General features: G+C 35.2%; 3 protein-coding genes and 1 pseudogene across 3 annotated transcripts; 2 read left to right on the forward strand and 2 right to left on the reverse strand.

Annotated features, from left to right (window-relative positions):
* Positions 1 to 3,316: 3,316 nt before the first annotated feature.
* Positions 3,317 to 4,171, forward strand: LOC110747490 (nicotianamine synthase-like). Its single transcript, XM_021947654.2, has one exon. The coding sequence runs from the start codon at positions 3,317 to 3,319 to the stop codon at positions 4,169 to 4,171; it is 855 nt and encodes a 284-aa protein (XP_021803346.2).
* Positions 4,172 to 10,164: 5,993 nt separating this feature from the next.
* On the forward strand, positions 10,165 to 13,396 carry LOC110753416 (uncharacterized). Its single transcript, XM_021954322.2, has 5 exons — positions 10,165 to 10,380; positions 10,890 to 10,928; positions 11,225 to 11,278; positions 11,581 to 11,679; positions 13,050 to 13,396. Exons 1-5 carry the CDS (start codon positions 10,326 to 10,328, stop codon positions 13,352 to 13,354), a joined length of 552 nt encoding a protein of 183 aa, XP_021810014.1. The 5' UTR covers positions 10,165 to 10,325; the 3' UTR covers positions 13,355 to 13,396.
* Positions 13,397 to 17,360: 3,964 nt separating this feature from the next.
* Positions 17,361 to 18,769, reverse strand: LOC110753473 (xyloglucan endotransglucosylase protein 7 pseudogene; annotated as a pseudogene).
* A 3,023-nt stretch (positions 18,770 to 21,792) lies between these two features.
* LOC110753472 (putative xyloglucan endotransglucosylase/hydrolase protein 23) lies at positions 21,793 to 23,745 on the reverse strand. The gene is made up of 3 exons (XM_021954384.2): positions 23,391 to 23,745; positions 23,098 to 23,291; positions 21,793 to 22,828 (listed from the first exon to the last, which is right to left on the reverse strand). Exons 1-3 carry the CDS (start codon positions 23,733 to 23,735, stop codon positions 22,420 to 22,422), a joined length of 948 nt encoding a protein of 315 aa, XP_021810076.1. The 5' UTR covers positions 23,736 to 23,745; the 3' UTR covers positions 21,793 to 22,419.
* Positions 23,746 to 25,354: the final 1,609 nt, after the last annotated feature.

Here is a 25,354-nt window from a genome sequence, read left to right on the forward strand (position 1 = left end):
TTGCCCTAGAATATGAATTAGCGGGATTAGAAGGGAGTGAGTTCATGGCATCACCGCATATGCAAATTTATTTATCTGGTATGATTGCATAATTTGTATATCTTGTGTTATTTGATGCATGACACTTTGATTAACTGTGATAGCTGACTTTGAGGGGTTTGACGGGACTCTACTGGGCATTAGAATGCTCATACCCTAATAGATTGTGCAGGATTAAAGAAGAAGTTTGAGGAAGCGGGTTCAACTAAGCTGCTGGGCTTTTATTGTTGATTTGTGTAATTCATATTTGTAAGTAGTCAACCGTTTGTTAAAGATCTTAGTGTGTAGTTAATTGCAAGCTACTGCGACTCTGATTTTGTAATGTTAAGTAAATTTGTAGTAATTGTGGCTCTTTTTCTCATCATATCATGGTTGTAGGATTTTACTCTTATGACTATGGTATGACTCACACCATGATTCGGGAATATTCTTTATTTTCGAATCGGGTCGTGACAGCTTGTCATGACTTTTTGGGCCTCAACAGCGGGTAATGTTTTTCTTTGTTTTAAATGTCAATTTGTAAAAGGAAAAACTTATCATTAGACTTTTTACCTATAGGTTATATGAGTGAGCGAATAAGACAGGAGTGGGAATAGCAGTACCCTACTTTTTTCAAATGGTCATCACATGTATATATAAGATATTAATATTTCTCAAGGTGTTTGTAGCACATCAGATTGGGTGCCCATTTGGGTGCAGTGATTTCAAATTTAGGTATTTAGATGACATTATAAGCTTAAATTGTTTGTATAGACTATGGCAATTCATGCATGCAAAGACTTTAATGAGGAAACGAAGAAAATAAATTAATTCTAAAGGACTTCTATCTTAGGTAATTTCAAATTCATTCTAATCTACTATATCTAGTTGTTTCAATACATTCACTCTAGTGTTTTCTAATTTTATTTTATTTTATTTAATAAAAAAATTAGTCTCATTGTCAAATCCAAATCATTTCTTTGAAATAACTCCATCAAAACAGGGCGTATTCACAAGAGATTTTGTGTCTGAATTCCCTTTCTGTGATATGTTTCTCTAAAATGTATTAATATTTGTGAAAATACAACAGCTGAAAATTGATTTCGCAAATGAAAACAACAATTTAGTTATTTTTAATCATACTGCCAAAACAATAAATTTCACAGTAAATAGTTTCGTGAGATAGTGGGATTCATAATTGACCCTGAAAAGACCCAATATGTCAATATCGACTCTTTGTTTAACCTGGCTGGCATAGGCTGCATGGCCAAGTCAAGTTTTAGTGACTTGATCCAGCATCAAAGCCCAATCCACTTAATCCACTTTCGGCCTCTGTGTTTCTTTTTTTGGCAATATATTTTGCAATTACATTTGTAGGAGAAAAATGAAGTAATTGTTAAACTTACTTATTTAATTGCAAACATACAAAAAGAATTTTAAAAAATATTATAAAATGGAAAAAGAACAGCAAAACACATGTCTACTTAAGATTGGTAGGGCTGGTTCCGCGAGTTTGACTGATTGGTCTTTTCTCTGGGCTCAACTACTTGATTTGTATTTTTTTTTTTGGGTCAAAGTTTGAAAGGAGGAGAGGAAATGTGTCATTGGGGTTCGAACTTGAGATAAGTGATGTGCAGGCAAATGCTCTTATCAATGAACTATGAACCGTTGGAACTGCTTAATTGGTCTTAAATCTCTCTTCTTCTCTTTTACTCAAAATCTACCATATTGAGCTAAACCTTAAACTTGTACTCTATGTTGCGCGGACATGGATACGCGATACGGGGACACGGAAAAACAACAAATCTCAAAAAAATTAACACATAGGGACACAACAATTAATTTCTGATTATTATAATAATGCTTTTATATTTAAACAAAAATAAAATATTGATGTTCATAGTTCAATTTCACAATACCATATATAGTGAAATTCAAGGTTTTCAAGTCTTGCAAATGTAGTTTATTAGTTTTATATGAATTATAATTGAATTAATAACACATTAGTTGACCCTTGACTAAAAAAGAAAAATACATTAGCTGACCATGAGTATGAGCTGATCCGTGTCTGTAAAGTGTCTTTACCGTGAACACAACGTTGACTGTTGGACACTAGTGTTCGAGGAGTGTCCGACCCGAGAAGTGTCCGTACTTGTACTCATACATATTTGCCTGGTTTTGAAATAATTCGTTGCCAATTAATAATTGCTATTACAGCTGTGGGGTTTTTAATTTAACTTTCGTAATTATATCTGGCAACAACTAGTCAAAATATTATATTTTGGGTAGAAATGACCAAATATCTATATAATTTTTTTTCTCCGCTAAGCATGTAAATAAGATATCTTTAAAATTTGGACATACAATTAATTTGACCCTCCAGGAGATTATCTCGGGCATTTCCCATGCCTCTTCAAACCTCAATAAGCTCTGATTCTAAATTCCGTTCACATTCAATTTCAAGTGTGAACATGAAAGAGTTATAGGATCTGTTCCTTTACTTCATTATATTTCCATTCATGGAAGGACACGCGTGTGGAAGGAATGTCCTTTTGGCATCTTCGATCCTAGGACTTGGTATTAACCAATAATATTTTGGATTTGATGGCACAAGCACTCTCATAAATTTAATAATGGTGGAGGTGGTGTGTGATCATCCATCTTTTTTAATTTTTTTTGTATGTGATAATGTTAATAACAGGGGAGGGATTTCTCTCTTACACACAACCAAAATGTCATGGGGTTCGAATTTGATACCTCAAATGAGCAAGTCAAGGCCTTTTTCCACTTAGCTAGATCCCATTGACGTGTGATCATCCAATTTCATGTATAAGATTTGGTACGATTTTATTTCTTTTTTAATATGCTAGCACTCGACGTACACACGATGCAATTTTTTTAAAGAAGAAATTTAATTGAGGAGAAAATTCTAAATTGGGACCTATGTCATGTTTCAATATTAGAAAAAGAAAAAAAAAATCACCAGGCACATATTTGTATAAAAGGATTCTTACAGAATGTCTGTTTATATTATTTTCTCATCCAAAAAAAGAAAATATTGGCGGAAGAAAAGTTCAGCATTTGATGTGTATGTGTATAACCTATATGAAACAAACCAAGATCCTGTGGCATGAAGCACCCCGTTTGAGTTGACCATATCTAGAGATTTTTAAACGTAGCAGATGCAATCCAAATTCTGAATTCCTATAAATACATGGAAAAGCCTTTCCACAAGACCCAAACCAGAGCTTCTATCCATATACTCCAATCTAAACGACAACGTATTCACTAATCACCAATGGCTTCCCTCCAAATCTCCAACTCGGAAACCCAAATTCCTGCCCAGCTTCTCATAGCTCGCATTACACAACTTCATTCAAGCATTTCCAAACTTGACTCTCTTCGACCTTCAAAGCAAGTCAATGCCCTCTTCTCTCAGCTGGTCAAATTATGCACTCTTCCATGTGACATAGATATCATGGACTTGTCCAAAGAAGCCCAAGTTATGCGTGAGAGTCTCATCAATCTTTGCGGCCGAGCCGAGGGCTTTTTGGAGCTTGAATTCGCCACACTCCTTGTGAATGTTCCTCAACCTCTAAACAATCTCAATCTCTTCCCTTACTATGGCAACTATGTTCTCCTAGCCAACTTGGAGCACAAGATTCTCCTTGACAATGGGGTGGTGCATCCACACAAGGTAGCCTTTGTTGGGTCGGGGCCAATGCCTCTCACTTCCATGATAATGGCTACTCATCACATGAAGTCCACTCATTTTGACAACGTTGACATTGATGAGAAGGCCAACGATGTGGCTCGAAAAATTGTTGCTTCGGACGCTGAGCTAGCGAAGAGGATGAAGTTTGAGACACATGATGTAATGAAACTTAGAGAGAGGCTTGGAGAATATGACTGCATATTTTTGGCTGCCTTGGTGGGCATGAAAAAGGAAGAGAAGATAAAGATTATTGGGCATATTGGGAAGTACATGAAGGAGGGAAGCGTTTTGCTTGTGAGGAGTGCAAAAGGGGCAAGAGCATTTTTGTACCCTGTTGTTGAGGAGCATGACTTGCTGGGATTTGAGCTTCTTACAATCTTCCATCCAAATAATGAAGTTATCAACTCGGTTGTTCTTGTGCGCAAGCCTACCTTTTAGGTTATCTCTTCTGTTTGTAAATTATCGGTGTGTGTGATGATGTCTTTCTGTTTTCTACGTGTTGACAATAAATTGAGAGCTTACTTCCTCTTGTTCTCTTGGTTTTTTTTTATTTATTTATTTTTTTTTTTGTAAACAAGGGCGTGCTAGGTCTTATATATATATATGGCAGACCTACGTAGAGACACACTTAAATGTTTTCTTCAATCATGTAGGCTACAATAGTTTGCGCGACGAACTATTATATATTAGTCGCGCAAAGTCGTAAAAAAAATTTAAAAAAAAATTCTCATTTTTGGTACCCACCCAAATTTTTAGAGTATACTTTGCACGACGAATTATTATATTGGTCGCGCAAAGTCTTAAAAAAAATTTAAACCTACTAATAAATATATATATACTATTCAATTTCTTAAGTGTTATACGTACAAAATAAACAAATTTAAAGCTACTCAACGATCCAACCGTCAAACTTATTTGTTTATACTTCGAGATCGTATACGCCAAAATTCGGAAAAAATAAACATTAAGAGATCAAGTAATGGGACAAAACATTTCGACGGTTATAAAAGAAAAATCAAGATTTAACGGTTATTTCAACTCTGATTTTGATGATTTTTTACAGCTACACTCCTTGACCCTATATGAATACAATGACTGTATTCGATCGTCAATTTAAAATATTGACACTAGTGGATACCACAAAATCTTATGTTATATTTAATGAAAGTATAAATAAACTCTTAATTGTTAGTGAATATATTGTTTTGATGGCATACACATTCTATGAAACTAGTTTCAACGATCCAACCATCAAACTTATTTGTTTACACATCGAGATCATACACGCCAAAAATCAGGAATTTTTTTTTTTCAGAGATCAAGTAACAGGACAAAACATTTTGATGGTTATAAACGAAAAATCAAGATTTAACGGTTATTTCAACTCTGATTTTGATGATTTTTTACAGCTACACTCCTTGACCCTATATGAATACAATGACTGCATTCGATCGTCAATTTAAAATATTTACACTAGTGGATACCACAAAATCTTATGTTATATTTAATGAAAGTATAAATAAACTCTTAATTGTTAGTGAATATATTGTTTTGATGGCATATGTATTCTATGAAACTAGTTTCAACGATCCAACCGTCAAACTTGTTTGTTTATACTTCGAGATCGTATACCCTAAAAATTGGAAAAAATAAACATTCAAAGATCACGTAATGGGACAAAACTTTTTGATGGTTATAAACAAAAATAACGATTTAACGGTTATTTTATCTCCAATTTTGATGATTTTTTACAGCTACACTCCTTGAACCTATATGAATACAATGACTCAATTTGATCTTCAATTTAAAATATTTACACTAGTGGATACCACAAAATCTTATGTTGTATTTAATGAAAGTATAAATAAACTCTTAATTGTTAGTGAATATATTGTTTTGATGGCATACGCATTCTACGAAACTAGTTTCAAAGATCCAACCGTCAAACTTGTTTGTTTATACTTCGAGATCATATACGCCAAAAATCGGAAAAAATAAACGTTCAGAGATCAAGTAATAGGACAAAATTTTTCGACAGTTATAAACGAAAAAATCACGATTTAACGGTTATTTCAATTTCAATTTTGATGATTTTTTACAGCTACACTCCGTGACCCTATATGAATACAATGAACCAATTTGATCGTCAATTTAAAATATAATACATTTAAAATATTATATTTTTCTAACAAAATAATTTTTTTATTTTTATTTTTGTAAAGACTTTGCGAGACGAAGTTTATAAATTCGTCGCACAAAGTCATGCAAAGATTTTTATAAAAAAAATTATTTTATTTATTTTTGTAAAGACTTTGCGAGACGAAATACACTTCGTCGCGCAAGACTTTGCGCACCGAATTTTTTTGTTTCGTCACGCAAAGTCATGCAAAGATTTTTACAAATAATTTTTTTATTTTCTCTATTTTTGTAAAGAATTTACGAGACGAACCACACTTCGTCGAGCAAGACTTTGTGCACCGAATTTTATTGTTTCGTCGCGCAAAGTAACTTTGCGCGACGATGTTTTGTCGTCGCGCAAAGGTTTGTCGCGCAAAGTGACTTTGTGCGACGATTTGTGTTTCGTTGCGCAAAATTTAGTCGCGTAAGACTTTGAGCGACGAAGTTTAATTTTCGTCGCGCAAAGTCACTTTGAGTGACGAATTGTGTTTCGTCGCGCAAAATTTAGTCACGTAAAGGGTTTTTTTTACTAGTGTTGGTTGGAATTAATTTCCATGGTTCTGCTGTAAGTTTTGAATTAATGACAAGTTGTTTATAGATAGATGAGTATGATGAGTGTTTTGAGAAAAAAAGGGAAAAAGAGAAAAAAAAGGTGGCTGAGTTATGGTCATCAGTGATTCTTTGACCATTAGTAGCTCCTTGATTTCTTAGTTTTGTTTTGAAAACCATTAATCATCGCAAGTCATATGCTTATAGACGATTATCTGATTTATGTATATTAGTAGCTCCTTTTTTTTCTTCATTTCCTTTTGAAAATAATTAATTATCGTAAGTCATGTGCTTTTAGACCATTGTCATCACAAACAGAATCTATATGTTTTTATTGTTCGCTCTTTTGATTGTTGCTTGATTTCATTTTTTGGTTTTTGCATTTTTTTTATAGGTGCTGTGTAACTGCTTTTTGGACTGTTTGATAGCTCTTCCCATTGCTGCTAGGCAACAGGTCAATTTTCTATTCGTCTTTTGAAGAGGTCATGCATATCAACTGTGGCTAATTGGTTATTGGATATTGTGTGCATTGTAAGATTCACAATTCTTATTAGATGTTTTTAATGTAATGAACAAAAACTATAACATATAGCCTGTTATTTGTGCCTTTATTATATTTCTATAGCCTGTTTATAGATTATTACTACTTTTATAGCTAATTTCTCCATTAGGTTATCTTATTTCTATTTATAGGTCATTAAGTGTTCGTAGGTTATTTAAATTTTAGTTTGTGCAGTTTATGTTGGCCTTAATTCTATAACAATAGCCATTGTCTTCGCCAAAATTTTCTCATTTGTCTACTACCACATACCATTTACCAAATTTATGGCAACAAAATCAACACCCCTTTCATTTGATTCTGTTCAAGCCCAAGTGTTTTGGTTTGATTCTCTTATACCTATTTAATAATTATCACAATTGTTCAAAATTTGTTTTCAATTGGTTCAATAGATTGAGTTTATACTTTTGTCCATCAAATTAATAGAATGTTTGATGTACTGTTGTTCATCATGTTCTATTTTTTTAAACTTAATTATGTCTTAATTAATAGTTATTGCCTTTACTCAAAATTTTCCATTTATATACACTAACACCTACCATTTTCCAAATTTATGCCAGCAGAGTCAAAACGTCTACATATGAGAAAAAACGAAAACCACCTGTACAGCAGAGCTAGCAAGACCTTGATCCCCTTCCACTACCCAATACTATATGTATAAACACCTGTCCAAACTCTTTTGAACAATGAGCAACTAAAAGTTGCTCATATTTTGATGTTTTTATAACTGCTTGATTTATTAAAATATGCTCAATATTTTCACCTAACGAGCAACGAATAAAACATGTTATTAGTTTATTTGTTCTAACTTAAGCTTGCTAAACTAAGCATGATACCATTATTTAGATCTCCATGTTTATATAAATAGTACCATTTTCCCTGCATATTTTCAAAGCTTTATACACATTTCACACGATTTCAAAACCCGCAGCATCGCGCAGGCACCGTTACTAGTACCTATCTAATTGAATTTATGCTATTAATTACCATTACAATCCAGTTACACAGAAACGCTTAATAGTATGAAGAGAAATCAGATGCAATTACAAAATTTGGAAACTGTAAGAGCAGTTCCAGCAGTTGCCCCTTGCCAGGGCAAAGGGGGGGGACTAGGGCAGCCACTATTCACATGAATAGTGGCTGCCCTTGCAAAAAGCAATGTTGGTTTCCAGCAGTTGCCCTGGCAAAGGGCAAACACTATTCATTTTTTTGTTTTTTTCACAAATTTGTTTACCTAAATAATTAATTTGGACAATATTTTCGGATAAGATTTTTGGGTTCCAACGTGCACTGGCGGACCCAAAATTTTTTTAGCGAAGGTGCAATATTGACTAAGTATGAAAAATGATTTTTCGGAATAATCATTTTCTCAAGATAATTTTTGGCGGCTTTTGTTCCTTACACATCAAATAAGAAAACTTGATTTTATGGGATTTTAGTATAAAGTATATATTAACTTAATGAGCCATCATTTTTAGCCTAAATCGTATTCTGCACTAAAACCAATTTTTCATATTTTGATTTGGTGGGAATTTGATTTTCTAGTATTTTTATTTGAATCCAAATGGGGGGTACTTTCTTATTTACATTGTAAAATTAAGTAAATGGAGTAATATAAAAATAAATAAAAGTAAAAGGACAAAGACATTTACTTAAATGTTGAAAATGAAAATAAGGTAATCTGTACACCAGTTGAGCAAAGGGGCAATTTCAAGCACCTACAAATATTTTTGGTGTTGAAAGTGAAGAGTTTTGGTATGTAATTATACCCCCAAAAAAAAAAAAAAAAGAAGAAAAAAAAAAAGAAAAGAATTTCTGGGTATTTTTTTAAATATTTTTTCATTTTTTTATTGCACAAAAATTGGCTGCCGTTGGATTGGAGGAAAAATTCTGATCAGACAGCCCAGAACGCGACACGTGGCAGAGCGGGATTGTAGCGCTACACTATAGCAATACTGTGGTGGTACTGTAGCGCTGACGTCATCGTGATGTCAGCCCGCCCTCGTTTTGGATCAGGGGCTCGACTTGCCCTCGGGCCAGCCGAGTTCGCTGGGTCCCACCTTCTGCCCGGGCTGCATTTTGCTGCTGGAAACATGTTTTTGGCCCAAACCCCCCAGCTTGACCTGCTGGAACTGCTCTAAGGAACTACCTTTCAAGGCCTGTAGATGGTTGGCTTGGTCCTTGCAAAACTTCTCATAGAGTCCTTGGAACTTGGCAGTTTTAGTCTTCAAGCAATTCTCACACTGCAGACATAAATTATATACAACCAAATTATTAATCAGAATAAAAATTTCGGGCATCAAACAAATTAACTAGAAATTCAAATTTCTCCGCAGGATCATTTATGGTTTTAGCTCTTTTCTTCTCCTTCCACAGACCTCTTTTGATATAAATTTTTAAAGAAGTTATCAGAATATTTAGGTCTATTGAAGAGCCTATGACATGCTAGCAGCGAAACTTTGTCTGACAATTGAAAACTACAAAAGGCATCAAATCCAAATGCCTAAATTAGTAGCTGTTTGAACATTTCATATAAAGCTTAAAAAAAGATCGTTCATCAGGTTTCACAAATTAAATTAAAGATTCATATTGTAAATTCTATCAGAACTAACACAAATAAGCACGCAATTGTACCTTCAATTTTCAGAGTTTATTGCAATTTGTAAACGAAATGGAAAACTAGGCAATAAAACAATGACAATCGAATTAATCTCGCAAAGAAACAACTCAAAGATATTCGAATTTCTGCGATAATCAAACTGGATCAGACCGATAGATTCGGCTCACCTTGAAATGGTCTCTTCGTTCTTCTTAAGCCCGTCCTTGTGAGCTTTCTCTTGGATCTGGTGCAGTGCCGACATAATTCCTTCGATAAAATTCAACCATAATCTCAATCTCATAACTTCGTCCACAAATCTACGAGCAAAAACCAAAAAGATGAAGAAGAAATTATAGGAAAACGAACTTGGAGAGGTCGAGATCGAGGTGATCCGATTTGGCGAGCTGAGGCTCGGTCCTCCTGCGCTTCTTGTTACTCGGTTTTCAAATTATAAAAAAAAAAGTTAAAATAGTAAAATCTTTGTTTTCTTTCTCTCTGATAGAAGTTAAAATAATAAAACCTTCTAAATGAGGGCGCGGAGTCCGTGTTGTACCAGGACTCCCATAGACGTTAGGATTCCGCAGCCCACTGAAGCCTATATAATAACCCTGTCTCTTTTCTCTCATAATTTACCCTAAATCCCAAGCAGCATTTTTATATTTACCTTAAATCCAAAGAGGCGTTTTCCCTTTCGAGCACAAACAGTCATGGACGGCGGCCTCGTGTCTCCACTTTTGCAAATCCACCAGCCAGAGCCAAACAGTACGTTTTTCCTCTTTTGTTTAATTTAAGGGTTTGTGACGAAAATTATGTGCAATATTTTTTCTCGTCGTAATCGAAGATAAGCAAAAAGATGCAAAACAAACAAAACAGATTCGGGAAAATTTCTATCTAGACACAAAACAGGTTTAGCGGAACGAGATTTCCCGGCGAAACAAATAAATTAGAGCGGTGGGCATGGGATCCCATCAGAAGCCAAAACGTGAACCAAGTAGGGTGGTGGCTGATTAGCCCAGCTTATTGTAGCATTTTAAAAGTCCTATGTATAATGTTTGATAGCATCATTTGATAACTATCCATAAATGCTATATTATGCCAAAATTTTGGAACAGTTTTTGAAGATGTTTTTTTCCAGCCAATTTATTTTGGTGTTTGTATGATGCATTAATAATATCGTTTTTTGTTGATGACATCATGTCATTACTTCTAACTTCTTTGACATCATCACCGTTTTTCTTTTTGTATTTAACAATGTAATTGCATGGAAACAGGGAGCAAGGTTGTTGAATCGGAGGCTGTTGAACTTATTGGTAAGCTTTTGATTTTAGGGTCAAAGAAAAAAATAAAAAATGCACCTACAGCTTCTCTATTTACATATATTCGTTTTTTTTAATCTCTTATGACATAACATCTATATTATGCCAAAATTTTGAATCAGTTTTTGAAGATGATTTTTTCCAACCAAGTTATTTTGGTGTGTGCATGATATAGCCGATATTTAATAATATCGTTATTTGTTGACGGGATCATAGATATCATTCCTTCTAACTTCTTTGACATCATTACCTTTTTTTTATTATTTAACAATGTCATTGCATGTAAACAGGGAGCAAGCCTGTTGAATCACAGGCTGTTGAATCGGAGGCTGTTGAACCTATTGGTAAGCCTTTGATTTTAGGGTCAAAGAAAAAAAGAAAAAAATGCGCCTACAGTTTCTCTATTTACAGATATTCGTTTTTTTTTTATCTCTTATGACATAACATCTATATTATGCCAAAATTTTGAATCAGTTTTTGAAGATGTTTTTTCCAGCCAAGTTATTTTGGTGTGTGCATGATGCATAGCCGATATTTAATAATATCGTTATTTGTTGATGGGATCATAGATGCCATTTCTTCTAACTTCTTTAACATCATCACCTTTTTTCTTTTTGTATTTAACAATGTAATTGCATGGAAACAGGGGGCAAGGCTGATGAATTGGAGGCTGATGAATCAGATACTGATGTATCATTGTTTGATGAATCTGATACTGATGAATCGGATACTGAAAAACTTATTGGTAAGCTTTTGATTTTATGGACCAAAAAAAATAAAGTGCCTACAGCTTCTCTATTTACATATATATATATATACAGTCCCCTTCAGTTGAGGGATTCCTCAAATAGTGTTGTTTGAGGGATGGGGCGCTCAACCGTTGGATCTGTTTTAATGACCTTGTGTGGCTGAGATTGAATTACATCTTTTAACCCGTTTTCACACTCCTGACCCACCACAAACTCCACTTCAGTTGAGGGAACGACGTACGTTGGGAAACCAAACGTCTCTCTTTTTCCTCCAACGCTTGGAGACCTATCACGCAGACCAAATGACCCAACGTGAAGAAGAAGACTCACCATCGTCAGTTGAAGAAGAAGACCCACCATCGTCAGTTGAAGAAGAAGACCCACCATCTATGCGACAGAGGTATGCTATCATTGGTTCTTATTCTTTCAATATCTGAGCCATGGTTCTTCGATTTGGAGTTCTGGGATGAATTCTGATATGGTTTCAATGGGTTTGAAGATCACTCCTCCAGATTTTTAATGGTTTCTTAAAGTTTTGGAATATCATGTGTATGAAGTAAAAATAAACACAATTTGATTAATGGAACTTCGATTTTGGGTTTCTTGCGTTGTGTGATGAGTTTTGATTTGGGTTCTATTGAGTAATTCATAATTTGGGGGTTCTTGCTAATTAAAAATTTGGAGGAGTGATCTTCAAACCCATTGAAACCATATCAGAATTCATCCCAGAACTCCAAATCGAAGAACCATGGCTCAGATATTGAAAGAATAAGAACCAATGATAGCATACCTCTGTCGCACAGATGGTGGGTCTTCTTCTTCAACTGACGATGGTGGGTCTTCTTCTTCAACTGACGATGGTGAGTCTTCTTCTTCACGTTGGGTCGTTTGGTCTGCGTGATAGGTCTCCAAGCGTTGGAGGAAAAAGAGAGCGTTTGGTTTCCCAGCGTACGTCGTTCCCTCAACTGAAGTGGAGTTTGTGGTGGGTCAGGAGTGTGAAAACGGGTTAAAAGATGTAATTCAATCTCAGCCACACAAGGTCATTAAAACAGATCCAACGGTTGAGCGCCCCATCCCTCAAATAACACTATTTGAGGGATCCCTCAACTGAAGGGGACGACTTGATTAATTGTACTAATTATTAATAGTCGTTTATATATATATATATATATATATATATATATATATTAATCTTTTATAACATCTATGTATTTGTTGTTATTCTATGTAATATTGTGCTCACAATATTGATTTTTGAGTTTTATCATCTTCATTCATTCATTGTTTTTTTTTATATATAATAATAACTGATTTTTTTTTTATTGCTTTTATTGTATTTAACAATGGATCAACATATTGCATACAGGTCGTGAATGTGAGTATTGTTTAAAGGTGGGTGTTCACTTTACCCAAACATGCCCTTACAAGTATCATGTCCCAAAGAACGCAATTGTTAGCAGGAGGTGTGTGGTAGTTTGTAATTTTTGTGGTTGCCTCTTTAGAGACTCATGTTGTGGCAGTTGTGGCCTAAGCGATGGATGTGCAGTTCTCATGGATTGTTTACATTGTGGGAAGATAGGTGAACACTTGACTTTTACGTGTCCAAGCCGCGAGGGGAAACCTTCTTATTTTTCTTGTGACCCTTATACTGGTTCTTGTTCTTTCCATTGAAATGGTAGAGAATGGAGAGTTAATGGTACTCTAAAAGTTAAAGCAAAGATTAAATGTTAATTTCAATTTCAACAAATTTTTAGAATTTTTATTTTAAATATTTTTAAATATTTCTAATCTTCGTAGACATGTAGAGTAACTTCATGAGTAGATCTCGTGCAATATTTAATTTGACTCCTACATGTGGCCCTGTGGCAATGCCATGCTTTTGTTTAGCCATGCATCCTATCATCATTTGATGTCTACATTGCGTTTTGTTTTTATCGCAAATAAATTGCAATTTGCAACACATGGTCTATACATTATAATAAAATCGTACACATATATAAAAGAGGGAAGGCGGAACCAAGTGATATGGCAGTGTCATGCTTGCATATGAATCATGATATGAGGGCCAAGTGATGCTTAAGTAGTTGGATATAATTGCCCGCAATGTAATCAATGTTACTGCTTTCCACCCTCTCATGAGAAACTGACAGTGAATGTACCAGGGTTGCTTTAAATTCATAAATCAATTAGATAAGGAATTGAGATTAGGAATTTAGAATTGAGCTCAAATGTGTAATTCATGGTTTCTAACTTTTTATGTCATCAAGTATAATTTATTTGAAAACTTGGATGCAACAGAGTAGACACATTGTTTCAAAATAAAGGGATCTCAATAAGGTCCAAATATGATGGGGTCGCACTCTCGTTCACGCGAGGAGAGCTTTGATGGCTAGAATTAGGATTTCTCCAGTTTTCTTTATTCATTCTCTATGCCGTCTCTCTTAGTCTTCTCTGATTATCTCTCTAGGTTCTTCTTGGTGTATTGGGTATGATGTTTTTTTTTCTCTTTTGTTCTCCATGGGGTAGCTGCACCGGCTTCCGTTTTGGGTTCCCAAGGAGGCAGTCGCTGGTGAGGGGTCTATCTTAACGCTATGTGGTACCAAGAGGGAATCAGAAGCGTGTAGAAACTTGTGTTAGGCATCTGATTGTTCGTGGCATGGCTTTTTCTGGTAAGCGTAGTTTTTGTATCGAGGATTTTGTTGACAAGACGGAGGAGACCAGCCTCGAGGGGTCTCCAAGGTCTCCCTAATAATTCTCATATGGAACGTTCGTGGGCTTGGCAATCGATAAACTTCCTACTAAGAAGATCTTTCTTTGGAAATTTCTTCAAGTTAAGAGGCCAATCTTGGTCTCCCTTACTTGTCAACTGGGGTTCTGGATCAAGAAAATTGGAGGTGGCGGTTGGTGTTTGGCTGGATTTGTTATGATGCTCACAATGCGTTTTTGACTCTGTACAAAGAACTATGATGCTTTCTTTAGATCATATGAGGCTTTTTTTTTTACAATACATGCGTAGTGATGGGATGTGTTTCAATGGTTTTGCGGTTGGGTGATTGCCTGGATCAATTCTAATACCCATACGTTTTTGACTCTGTACGAAGAACTATGATGTTTTCTCTAGATCATAGGAGGACTTCTTTGACAATACCTACGTAGTGATAGGATGTTGTTTTAAGGGTTTTGTGGTTGGGTTTTAGGTTTGTCTATTTCGTAAAAGTTGTTTGACTCTTCTGTTTAGTCGATAGCATGAGTGATACTATTTCCTACCCAGGGGTTTTGTTTTCTCTGGGAAGGTTTTAACGAGGCCGTCGTTAACATGCTTTCTTACCATGTAATGTTCCTTTCGTTTTAATGAAATATAATCTTTTTTTTATATAAAAAAAAGTATAATTTATTTGAGCTGATCTCAAGGTTCACAAAACTTACGAGGCATGTTAAAAACAATAGAGAAATGAAAGAAAATCACCCAAATAAATAAGCCCAATAAGAAATGCTTACTTGACTTGAGATTAGATTTTTACACTAGAAGAAGCGTCTATGACTCATCATGATACTATCTAAAATGCGACAAGGGTATTTCCAACTTGATGGCATTGGCAGATAGTAAGACTCGGTTATGATGCATTGCTAATTTGCTACCATGCCAGCATAAAATTTGATAACAATGTAAAAGGAGAAAGAGAGACTGCAGTTCCATGGAACTTCATTCAAAGAAAGAAGCAGTGCGTGACCCCAATATAATGTGTGATCTAAACTAACATGAAATATAGAATATGTACAATACCTGATCTTTTGAGTTGATAAGGGTCATTCAACCCTAAACCCTAAACCCTTAAAATAATTATATATTAACAATATATATATATATATATATATATATATATATATATATATATATGTGAATCAACGAAATATAATTTATAACAAACTGTAATACAGAATACAGTAAACGAACTGACTTGGATTTGAGATAGAGGCTTGCAGATTTGATGCAATGTCCTAAAGACAGTAATTTCACCTCTTCTTAGTGCTTGAAGTTCTACAGGTGACTGTCTCCCAGGATTCAATTATCTGTATTCTAAGTCCGAGCCCTAGCATTCGGACTTAGAATCTGGCGAACTTTGTTTGTTTTCCTCTCAGACAAGATGAAATATGCTTGTAAAATGCTTTTTCTGTGGTTTTCGAATGAGGCTTCGTTTGATTTAAATAAACCTCTGAAACATTTCAGAAGAGTCACAAAATTAATTTAAATCTTAGAGTGCCCAAGTGCCCAAGGCCCATCTTTTTGACAATTAAATAATATATAATATTCAATGCCCAAATTGATTTTGAAGCCCAACTGGCTTCCAGTTGGCCCAACTTCCATTTACTAAGCGTAGGACTTCCCCATTTATAATAAAGATCTCACTCTTTCTTCTTTCTACCAATGTAGGACAAATGTCCTTAAATTTCATTCAAACTTCCAACATAATTTTGTACCCCAAAAAAATACATAGGGTCATACTTGAGCATCAGGGTGAAATGCGCACATTATGTTTTATTATAGAATTGTATCTTCATCTGGTAATATGTCTATATCATTCATTGCTGATAAAAAGGTTAAAGGGAACACATTTTCAAAGAGTGCTGCTAAACGAACCCTAAAATTAACTGAGTACACCATACTATCAAACTATTTATTGAATTACTAATTTACACTAATATAAAATGACCAAAAAGGATATATTGAATTGTGTACCCCAATATATACACCATCCTTAAGACTTGACGCATGTCCATTGTTATAACTATGGTCAACTCTTTAATTTTAATTTTTTTAAAGTATTTAAAACCATAAAATAAAATAAAAGAGAAAAAAAGAGAAAAAAAGCTCTCTCTCCTTCCCGACCCACCCCACTCTGAGATGAGTTGAGATATGCTGTCCCCAAATTCCCAAACTACCAAATCTCCCTAAATTATATTATATTGAAAACCCACACCTCTCTCGAAAGATTGAAGACAATATATTTAATTAAGAATTAAAATCTTTGTTTTACTGCTTGAGCTTTTGAACCCATGCCTTCAAACAAATTGACTTAATTTTTAACATACAACTCGGAATCCAGGAGAAATGTACTGATCCCAGTTGATTTTTGTATGCATAAAACTTAAACAATCAATAACACAAACCAGGTGGTGGTGGTCGCACAGGAGAGAGATAAAAGAAGAAGAAGAAGAAGAAGAAGCAGGAGAGAGAGAGAGAGAGAGAGAGAGAGTTTTGTTAAATTATTATTTTATTATTATTTTACTTTATTTGTTTATTTTAAATACTTTAAAAGATTAAAAATTAAAGAGGGTGTACCATGGGTATTTTTGGTAGTTAAATATGGTGTACTTAGTTAATTTTACATTTTTATTTAAACATTAGGGTGTACTTAGATCGTAGGGTGTACCCAGTTAATTTTAGGGTTCGTTTAGCAGCACTCTTTTCAAATCTAGCATGATGCATGGAAATTGAAGGGGAAAAAAACAAAAAACTAAACACACTTCATTTAACATTTTAAGAGCAATCCTCTATGTTTTATTTGGGCCAGCACCATGGTACCAGAAATATAAGGAGAAAAGAAAAGCAAGAATTTGGAAAAATTGCATGGAAACCAAATGAATAATAAAACAGTAATATAGGGGTGTGAGCCCTCTAAGGCAAATTGGTGAGATAGCATTCTGGAGCAAAGCCTTGAGGGAATCTCTTTGTGTCTGTGCAGTAATTGTAGATCATATAATTATTTTGCACCCATGCCATCTTCCCTTGATCTGAATAATCAAGCTTCTCCCAGTACCATGCTCCTTTGTTGGCATTGGAATTTGGAGAATTTGAATCACAAGAAGAAGTTCCATAAGACCAAATGCAACCATCAGCATTGAAATTCTTGTAGGATGCAGTGAAGGGTGATTGGGTCCAATCTATCTTCACCAGTCCACCTCTTGTGGCCCAGTTATCAGCATTCCAGAGACTGGAGTATAACCTCATAGGCTGGTAGTTGGGGAATGGAATACCATAAGATTCAAGGTTCTTGAACTGTCTAATGGGGAGGCCATCAACCAAGAAGCTACATATACATGCAAGAGTATTATTAACCAAAATGCAAAGATTGTATGTTTGTGAATTCAGAGTAATTTCAGAGTGATCATATTAATTGATCACATGATGTGACAATTGTGATATGTTAATCAACAGTTACCATAATAATTTATATAATGAAAGCCACAATTAGAACTGTAAAATAGTTCTCATACAATAACAGTTACCATTCTGGTATTGGCATGATCCCATATGAAACTCTGATCCCATTCTATTACGCACCGGATTCAGGATTTTACTCTATCCCAAATCCGGGGTGTGACAAGAATAGTCAACATCAATCTTTGAAGGATATATTAATTTTCACGTCATGTAATCAGCTAATACATAAAGTTAAAATTAAATATAATGCAGTTCATTTAACATTTTTATGTTTACTTACATGATATTTTGGGGATTCCAAAGTATAGAATAGGTGTGGAAATCAGCAGTGGGGTCAAACCAAAGGTAGAATTGCTGCTCTCTGTTGCCCTTGCCTTGGCAGAACACATTTGTATGAAGTATGTAAGGGTCACCACTAAGGTTCCCCAAGAATTCAAAGTCTATCTCATCATGATATGACCCTGTTGAGGATAACTGAAACATATATATATGTATACCAGAATACCACAAGCATCAGAAAACACATAAACTCATGCAATACATGTGTAAAAATGCATTTAATTCTCAGGAGACTTACATAGAAGGTAGTGACAGTGCCAGCAGAGTTTCCAAACAAGCTTAATTTGCATATCTATCTTTGCATATAGATATTGATTATATGACTCAAAAGCTGAGCCACTAACATTGTCAAGAGAGACAGTCAGGAGCTCTCCATTGTTGAGCATTTTAGAATGATCATCCCCTCCCCATGTTATGTAGAAATCTTGATAAAACTTGCCAGAAAATGCAACCCTAGACGTGCTGATTACGGAAAGGAAAATCAGCAAAATGGCTGAAACATTCGAAGCAGAAGCAGAAACCATTGCAATTGCTTGATGTAGAATTTGGAAAAACAGAAATTTAATTTGAGTGGTTTTGGCAGACTGGTTTCTTTTCTTTTCTTTCTCTTTTTTTGAGAGAGGAAGACTGCTTATTTATAATCGTGAAGATGTGCAAACCATAGTGTGTGGCAACAACAAATTGATTTCGTGGCTTACATTTTAATCAATCATAGATTATCGAAGTTGCCCTTTCATTGGCGGTTTATGATTTTATATTCACAAACCATGTCAATAGAAGAAAAATAGAAAATAAATAAGTATTTGACTTGATTTCAGAAAGTTCATGTCATCACTAGCAAACTATGAGCCAATACTAATATAGGCTTGAACGTGATGGGCACCCAACTTATAGAAAGCAGCTAGCCAGCTAGCCAGCTAGCTACTGTCACAAGTACCAGTTGTTTCCCACCTGTGTAACAAACCATTCGTTGACACATGCATTGAACTAGCCAGTGGTTTACTTATTGTCTTGACTTTTTGAGAGTTTAATATTTGTTTATTTATTTATCTGCCTTTGGATTCATTATGCATGAACTCCTGGTTTTATATATTGTGGTAATATTTATCCACAGACCCGGTGTGTTTCTTTAATAACAATGACAACTAATCGTTTTGGAATTAGTTCTAAGAACCTCAATTTGTATTTAAGGAGAGAAGGAAAATTTATATAAGATTCATTAATTTGCATGCTTAAAAGATCAATCTTGAAAAAGCAGTAAATTGATTACTAGATTGCTACTCTATGGGAATTGTTAGATAAATAATTAGAGTTTTATGAAATAGTGGTGTGGATTCTATTACCTTAGTTATTCTTCTCATTAATTTAATATTTATTTTAGTTTATTGTCATTTCCATATTTTTTATGCTCAATTTATTTCTCTTTTTCAACCAACCAACCCTTGAATCAACGAGGTTAGTAATTGAATTAATAAGGGTTTTGATTAGTTTTCTATCTTTTTCACGTAATCCTTGTAGATACGACTTCATTCTTACACATCTAGATTACATTCGGTTGTGCACTTGTGAATTTTTAAATTTCAAACAACACCATTTTGGGGACAACACTTATTCAAAGCCTTTTATGAAAGATGTGCTACGGGGACGTAGGCATTATAGGTAGAGTTCTGGAGTTGATTTTTCAATGCATCACCTCAATTAAGTATCAAGTCATTCTTTCTGAGTATAAGCAATTGGGGGGTTGGGGGTGCGTTTCACAAATATTCCTTGGTGGTTGAGGGCTTCAAACACTACCCACATCGGTGTAAATGGAAGAATTCAACCAACTGAGCTATACTCCACGAGTAGAAATCAATTAAATTAGAAGAACTTCCTGAAATCTCCCATTTTTGTAGATGACCTCATCCTCTCTCCCAAGAAGCCATCATCTGACTATAACAGACCTAACTGGGCCGGACACAACAGCCCAAGGTTTGGGCCATGGTCAAGCCCATTAAATAGGCAACTGCCTCATATAAGCCCAATAGGGCCGAGTCAACATCTAGTTGAGAGCATAGCCTCCTCAGCAGAGGTGTACTCTTCAACCATAACACTACTAAAACCGAGTTCACAGATTTACAGGGGTCACACCATCATCTACGGATGGATCGCAACCACTGTCCTAGTTTTTTCTCTAGAGAGGAAGAAGAGTTTTGCGGCTAGAACTTCGATTGTATTTATTTCTCAGGGCTATCTTTTGATTAATTACATATATATAATGAGTAATGCTATTTAGACACACAAGATTGACCACATTTACTGACAACCTTATGTGGCAGCTGATGTGGTCATGCCATGTCAATTAATGAATATTGCCATGTAAATTTTATTTTTATTTATTTTCTCTTTTTAATAGTTATTAAAAACAAAAATAAAAGTGAAATTAAATAAAATAAATTAAAAAAAACGTCTCTGGACTTGTCTCCGCTTCCCTTCTTCCTCCATCAAATCTACCCATCCCTTTCCTCCATTGTTGCTGAGATTTGGAGTTTTCTCAATAAAAAAGAAATTAAAAAACCATGCGTCTCTACGTTTCTTCTCCTTCACTCCCTTCCTCCATCAAATCGACCCATTCCCACTTTGCATTATTGTTCCACTAATGGAATTAACTACACTGAAAATTGAGTATGTACCTCAACCTTCAACCTCTTTGTGAGACAGACTTTTGGAGATTAATTGACAAGTAAACCTCTCCATTCTTCAACCCACCCAAATTGTTCTTACTGGCAGTAGCCCAGGGATGCTTATTTCTTTTTTTATTAAAAAACTCCAACTCTCAGCAACAACAATGGAGGATGAGGATGGATAGATTTGGAGGAGGAAGGGAGGGCATGAGAGAGGCAGAGTAGAGAACGACGTGAGGCTATAGACGTTAAGGTTTTTTTATTTTTTATTTCAAATCTCAGCAACAATGGAGGATGAGGGTTAGTAGATTTGATGGAGGAAGAAGGGAGCGTTGGAGACGAAGAGTCTAGGGACGCTTAGGGTTTTTTATTTTTTTATTTCACTTTTAATTTCTGTTTTTAATAATTATTTAAAAATAAAATAAAATAAAATAAAATCTACATGGCAATATTCATTAATTGACATGGCATGACCACATCAGCTGCCACATAAGGTTGTTAGCAAATGTGGTCAATTTTGTGTGTCTAAATAGCATTACTCATATATAATTAGGGTCGAAGTCAATCCAAGTCCAAACAAGAGCCACCAAGTGGGCCAATCCAAACTAATTTATTAAAATGACCAAGGTTTATAAAGACTAGAAATGTGTTCTAATCTTCCAATGTGGGATTACAAATTTCAACTCAACTTTCTTTATTTTTTTTATTTATAGAAATTCTAAGATTGCATTCATAATTCAATAAAAAAAGTCACTAGCTATAAAGGGCCATTACAATAACAAAGCGACCGAACATCGAAATTAAGACAATCTGGTGCGCCTCTACTAACGATCGCGCAAAATCGAAGAAACTCTAGCATAGGCATCCCAACTAAGATTGCAAACTCAGAATAATAAAAGATATATAAAGCTTGAAAAAGTCAAGACATAACAATACAAATAAAACTCTCACAAAGGAGAGATGAAAAGTATCACAAATGAGAGGTGAAAAGCTCTCATAAAATGAGAGGCGAAAACTACATAGAAAACCCAAAGAGTCTCCACGACTTATTCTAAACATAAAGAAACCAAAAAAAAGGATGTTGGTGGAGATTCAACGACGAAACGCTGGTAGAGATCCGACGTCGAGACGAAACCGCATGTGATGGTTGGAGGAAAATCATAACAAAATAAAGACAAATAGTGAAAACTTTGTCTATAAAAATGGGGGAAGAGGAGAAGGGAGGAAGAGAAGAGAGGAGAGGGGATGAAGAACAGTGGCTCCCCCCCAACGCCAAAATGGAAACGGCTCTTGGAGTGCTTTTTTACTCAAACTTTATTTTCAAAGCCAACACCTTACAATTCCAACATCATAATGTACTACTAATAACATTTTTACAGCAAACAACGACATTTTCTATCTCACATATTACACTAATTGTAAGAAATATCAAATACCCTATTTTGAACATCTCAATAAATTTAATTTATATAAAAAATAGCTTTTACAAAATTTGGTTGCAAGATTAGAGTCTAAGATTTGCTGGCTGTGCATTCTGGAGGGAGGCCCTGTGAAAATCGCTTTGTGTCTGTGCAATAATTGTAAACCATGTAATTCTTTTGCACCCACCGAAGCCTCTCTTGGCCGGTGGAGTCTAATTCTTGTGAGAGCAAAACAGAGCTGGTTGAGTTAGAATTTGAAGAAGTGCAAGAAGTGGAACCAGAGGACCACCATACACAGGCATTGTCCGCATTGAAATTCCTGTATGAAGCAGTGAAAGGAGCTTGGGTCCAATCTGTCTTGACCAGACCTCCTCTTGTAGCCCAGTCATCAGCGTTCCAGAGGCTTGAATATATCCTCATGGGAAGGTTCTTTGGGTATGGAACACCAATCGACTCCAAGTTCTTGAACTCTCTAATGGGTGTGCCATCAACATAGAGGCTGCAACAGAGAGAAAATATATTTCAATAAGGACTGCAAAGAAAATAATGTTATTCTCGGCAACTAATGTGTTCTTTTGCGGGATATCTAGCATGTTTTGTTGTACGATTGTTTATTTGGCATCACATGTTGGACACGTTTTATGTAGTTAATGATCCAAAATAACCATTTAACAACGTAACATGCTAGACTCTCTGCTAACATAAAGTGCTAGACTCTGCAAAATTAAAAAGATTTTCGAGAATATTAGTATATCATTGAGCACTTACACAATATGTTGGGCATTCCAAAGAATCGAATATGTGTGGAAATCAGCAGTGGGGTCAAACCAGAGGTAGAACTGCTGCTCTTTGTTGCCTTTGCCCTGGCTGAAAACATTTGTGTGAACAATATAAGGATCACCACTAAGATTCCCCAAGAACTCAAAGTCTATCTCATCCCATGAAGTCCCTTCTGAGCGCAACTGCACCACATATAAAAATTCATGTTTGTGCATTAGAAATTAATTAGCATAGAACTCTAAACTCTTTAACCAAGATTTATGTGAAAAATAATGACTTACATAATAGGCCGTGACAGTGCCAGCAGAGTTACCAGGGACAAGCTTGATTTGCATATCAATCTTTCCAAAGAGATATTCATTGTTGGACTGGAAGCCAGAGCCAGAGGCCTTGTCAAGCGAGAGAGTAAGAAGCTCCCCGTTGTTGAGTATCTTTCCGCGCCCATCGCCCCACGTAACCTGAAAATCCTGGTAGAAGTTGCTAGCAGAGGCAGCCACGAAACAGCCAACCATGAGGGAAATTAATAGAACATAATTTGGAGGACATAAAATTGTAGCCATTTCTTGAAGTACTACTTGACCTAAGGACTTGTGTAGGGAAGACAAAGGTTTGCTTAATTTGAACATGGTAAAAGGTGATCTCAGTTGTGACATTTATATAGCATTGGAAATGCGTGTGTTGAAAGGTTCTTAATTTTCTATATTCAATGTTATGATGAATTGGTGCTCGGCGTGTGGGGAAAAGGGAGAAGCTAGATGTAACCAGCTGGATGCCAAAATATGCTTTTTGCTCAGTCATTTTCATACCAAAGTGGTTTTGGTTGGAGGAAACCACAATGCTATTTCTCAATAGCTACGGCTGAGCCCACAATTTTATTTTATTTTATTTAAAAAAAAATTTGGTATCAAAGCCCACAACTTCTTAGAATTGGCAATCAGGTGCAGGACAATGGTGGTCTTGTAACTTTCAGACGCCCTCCCGTGGCTTTGAATGGAGGTATATATACTGTATAAGATTAGTGTTTTTGATGAATTCTTTCGATTTGGTACCTCTTTTTGGATAGTTTGTGTATCTGCACACCCCTTTGTGGGTGGTGTTTATAAACCCGTTATGGGTCGTATTGGCTTTTGTGTTTGTATTGTCTTCTGTGGCCTTCGTATTTGTATTGTTCTCTGTGGCGTGAATTATTATGTCGTATGTGCATCTTCAAATAGTCAAGCAATCTAGCGAGTTCCATTTTCGCATACTAATTTCATCTAAGAAAGTATGGCGACATAAAGTGGCCAGCTCACCAAATTATTTTCAATTTGACTATTTTTGTGGTCATTATTGTTGAGCCATTTTGACCAATAGAACTTTAGTTCTATTTTCATTTCTACATCAACCTATAGGATCATCAAGGATCTAACCACTCTTTTTCTCGAGTTCCAGCTTGCTCCAGTAATTGACAATGTCAAACATTTGAGTTTTCTAGAGTTTGAACCAAATTCTTCTAGACGTTTGCCAAGCCTATGATATGATGCTGTTTGTTTATGTATTTATTATAAAACAACTCATCTAAATAGAACCATAAAACAATGTAACTGTCATCATAGTAAGCAGGCATCAGATACAAAATATAAACAGTTGTATTTTATTTACGTGTATTTATTTTTATTGAAAATAGTGGATGGCTTTAAGTAGTACTTTTTGAATTCTGGCTAGCCCCTAGTCCAATAGTATAGAGCTGGATTCGGGCTAGGCCATCGAACTTGAATCATTGTCACAATCAGTACTATACTATACGAGTCATTTTATTGTGGGTGAGGTCCTATCTCTTAATCATTGAATCAGGCAAATCAATTTGATTCAACGGGTAACCAATTTGATCCAACGATTTTAAACTTTTAGAAGATAACGAATAACTGATTTCTCGTTTTAAATTACCAAAACATCCTCAAAATTAAGGTCTCATCTCGTTTTCAACTTTTTGAAGATAACGAATAACTGATTTCTTTTTGCTTTTAACAATTTTCTTTTTCGGTTGTTTATCTTTTAAAATTTGACTTCTTGGTTACATGATCTGATCTTTGTAATTTACTTTGTACTTCAAAAAAAAGTAGTATTTGAATAAAAGATCTTGAGCGAGAGAAAAAGCGCAGTAACATTTTCGTTTTTTCCCCAAGTCCATGACTACGTGGGGGCCTAGTAATCTGATCTCCATAGGCCCAGTTCATTACCGACATGGTTTTGACCAAAATGGTTG

This window comes from Prunus avium, chromosome 1 (genome assembly GCF_965620075.1).
Source record: "Prunus avium chromosome 1, drPruAviu1.hap1.1, whole genome shotgun sequence".
In the NCBI taxonomy this organism is placed as follows: domain Eukaryota; kingdom Viridiplantae; phylum Streptophyta; class Magnoliopsida; order Rosales; family Rosaceae; genus Prunus; species Prunus avium.

What these genes read in the sequence shown, in the direction of transcription:
- LOC110747490 (XM_021947654.2), top strand. Translation starts at nt 3,317, where the DNA reads ATGGCTTCCCTCCAAATCTCCAACTCGGAAACCCAAATTCCTGCCCAG.
- LOC110753416 (XM_021954322.2), top strand. Translation starts at nt 10,326, where the DNA reads ATGGACGGCGGCCTCGTGTCTCCACTTTTGCAAATCCACCAGCCAGAG. An exon ending in CCACCAGCCAGAGCCAAACA is followed by an intron (nt 10,381 to 10,889) that starts GTACGTTTTTCC and finishes GCATGGAAACAG; the next exon opens with GGAGCAAGGTTGTTGAATCG. An exon ending in GGAGGCTGTTGAACCTATTG is followed by an intron (nt 11,279 to 11,580) that starts GTAAGCCTTTGA and finishes GCATGGAAACAG; the next exon opens with GGGGCAAGGCTGATGAATTG.
- LOC110753472 (XM_021954384.2), bottom strand. Translation starts at nt 23,735, where the DNA reads ATGTTCAAATTAAGCAAACCTTTGTCTTCCCTACACAAGTCCTTAGGT. An exon ending in GCACTGTCACGGCCTATTAT is followed by an intron (nt 23,292 to 23,390) that starts GTAAGTCATTAT and finishes TATGTGGTGCAG; the next exon opens with TTGCGCTCAGAAGGGACTTC. An exon ending in TGGAATGCCCAACATATTGT is followed by an intron (nt 22,829 to 23,097) that starts GTAAGTGCTCAA and finishes TCTCTGTTGCAG; the next exon opens with CCTCTATGTTGATGGCACAC.